A 2,584-nucleotide genomic window follows, 5' to 3' on the forward strand; every position below is an offset into this window, starting at 1 on the left:
AAGTATGGAGAGAGCCCAAATGTCCTCTGATGGATGAATGGATACAGAAGCCTTGGTATTTATATACCATAGGGTTGGAAATCAAAAAGACCGAATCTTGCCATTTGCATCTACGTGGATGGAACTGGAGGGTATTATGCTAAGTGAAATGATTCCCTCAGACAGAGACAAACATCACAGGACTTCACTCCTATGAGGACTTTAAGGTGTGAAACAAATGAACGTAAGGGAAGGGAAGCCAAAAATAAAATCAAAACAGGGAGGGGAAAGCAACGTAAAGGACTCTTCCACAAATGTTTTAATGTGTCAGTGTCAATGTAGGCACAAGGCATGGGGGGAGGGGAGGCCTAGCAGCCTGGGAGGGGCTCTTGTATGAAGAGGAAGCTTGGGTGGGGACCCCAGGCAGTGACCTCACCCCCCAGTAACAGAGCCCAAGGGAATTTGGAACCCGGGTCACCAGGCACCCACATTCTGAACACAGTGCCCTCGTCGGCTCATTTGTTCAGACTGGCGTGTGAGCAATATGTTCTGTTGTGTGCCCATACCCTGCTGCTGCCAGCCCAGGAGAGCCGACGGCGACCATGGTTCCCGAACCTGGAGACAGGGGGGATGCTCTTGGGCAGGACGCCTCAGGTCGCTAACTAGGAGGAAGCCTAAGGTAACACAGGGAGCCCCAGAGCCAGCCTGTCCAGCCCGCCACTGCTCTGACCTGACCTGTGCAACCCCCGGTCCCCTCCCGTGTGTGTTTCTGTGTGTCTGTGTGGAAGGGAGATCATGGTGGAGAGGGCCCACATGAGCAGGGGGAGGCTGATGAGGGGTCAGATGCGTGGTGGCGGGTCATGCTCACACACTAGGTCAAGGCTGGCTGGGAGGGACTAGGTCCATCCCGAGCCCTGCAGGTGTGTGTCGCTGCATCCCAGGTGCAGGCCAGTGCACACTCAGGTCTGGGTCCCATCCGGGAGCAGCAGGGGCAGGGGCAGAAGGACACTGAGGATGGCGGGGCAGGGCTGTGATGCCTCCGGGCCGGCCGCCGGTCACTGTCTTTACAGAGATCAGATGCTATTGGCACGAGGTTGGCGGAGGTCAAGTTTTATTCCATGATACCACTGGATGTATGCTGTGCGGCCCACAAGGGCCACCCTGGACTTGGCGAGAGAGCGGCGGTCCGAGGTTTCAGAAGCAGGGCCTGGACATTGCCTGGGAAGGCTTCCTTCAGCGGCCTGGCCTTCCACAGGGTCCTGGTTCACCAGTCCTTGGTCAGGACCAGGAGCCCATGGAGGCTGAGCCCGAGGGTGAAAAAGCTGGTGGTGGGAGTTGTAGGTGGGGCTGAGTGGTGCTGGGCCACCCAGGGAGGAGCCCCCAGAGGGCGGTGTGGGGCCAGGAGCCAAGTCTGGCCTCAGAGGGCCCAGCTGCGGACTGAAGGGGGCAAGAGGTTCTGGGCTGGGGTCCTGGCTGCGGCTTCTCTGGGAGGCTCTGGGATGTGTTGTGTCTCTGCAGAGGCGCCTGGAGACGCAGGCACAGGGTGGGGGGGGTGTGTGTGTGTGATCTTGTCTCCTGTCACACTGAGGACATGGAGCTACTCCAACTCTCACTCTGTTTTCTTCTGAAGACTCAGGTGCAGAAGCGGCTCCAGAGCCCGACTCAGCCCCATCTGGGGCATCGGCAGCTCTGGAGGCAGGGGTGGTGTCTGCAGCGACTCCCGCAGGGGCCCAGGAGCCTGCAGGTGACCCGGCACCTGGGCAGGGACAACAGGCCCCTGAGAAGAGTCAGCCGGGTCCTGCTCCCGAACTGGCTTCTGCCCCTGCCCCTGTGCCTCCTCCTGTCCCTGGAAACCTGGCAGCCACGCTGGGGGACCCTGAAGCTCCTGGGGAGACCTGTGCTGCCCCTTTCCCTGACCCTGATACTGCAAGGAATTGGGTATTTCTACTAGTCATCATGTTTTTAATCTTTTACTTGAATCATTTTAGCCCCATTAATGTCAAATAAAAATTTTAATTTCTGTACATTGTTCAATTCCTGAGTCCTGACTACACCCACAACGCTGTGTGACCACATCATAGGATCCTGGTGCAGAATATATCAGTCCCCAAGGGACACCGTGTATCCGAAGCCCTCACTCTCCACTTGTCCCCCTGCCCAGGCCCTGGGAACCCCCGATCTGGCTTCTCTCTGTCCTGTTACCTACTCTGGAAGTTTCCTGTGAGAGGAATCTCACCAGAGGTCCCGTTGTGTCTACACCCAATCTTCAGATGGGACAGATTCATTTTTGTACTTTGTTTCATTGGACGTACAGTGTTTGTCATTTGACGTGGAAGTGACAGGTGGAGGAATGATTCAATGTGAGAAAAGAGGCTCCTTTGGTGAAAATGGGCACCATCTGGGGGTGGAGACCCTGTTTTTCCTGTGACACCGCAGCCTGATGCCAGACAGGATGAGGCTGGTCCCCGTGGCCCCGAGAGAAACAGGGAAATGCAGAAATCTGGACAGACACCCCACAGAGGGGGAACGGAGTGCTCACACCCCAAGGCCAGAGAGAGGTTTCACAGGCCTCTGGGCCAACAAAGCGCCAAAGCTAATGCATTCA

General features: G+C 56.7%; 1 protein-coding gene across 2 annotated transcripts; it reads left to right on the plus strand.

Annotated features, from left to right (window-relative positions):
• Window positions 1–490: 490 nt before the first annotated feature.
• LOC115276991 (skin secretory protein xP2-like) lies at window positions 491–2,003 on the plus strand. Of its 2 annotated transcripts, XM_029921097.1 has the most exons (3): window positions 491–658; window positions 1,050–1,170; window positions 1,610–2,003. In XM_029921097.1, exons 1-3 carry the CDS (start codon window positions 524–526, stop codon window positions 1,984–1,986), a joined length of 633 nt encoding a protein of 210 aa, XP_029776957.1. In that variant the 5' UTR covers window positions 491–523; the 3' UTR covers window positions 1,987–2,003. The 2 variants fall into 2 exon arrangements, with proteins under 2 accessions (XP_029776957.1, XP_029776958.1); XM_029921098.1 differs by lacking the exons at window positions 491–658; window positions 1,050–1,170 and adding an exon at window positions 1,206–1,292.
• Window positions 2,004–2,584: the final 581 nt, after the last annotated feature.

Source organism: Suricata suricatta, chromosome 13, assembly GCF_006229205.1.
Source record: "Suricata suricatta isolate VVHF042 chromosome 13, meerkat_22Aug2017_6uvM2_HiC, whole genome shotgun sequence".
Lineage (NCBI taxonomy): Eukaryota > Metazoa > Chordata > Mammalia > Carnivora > Herpestidae > Suricata > Suricata suricatta.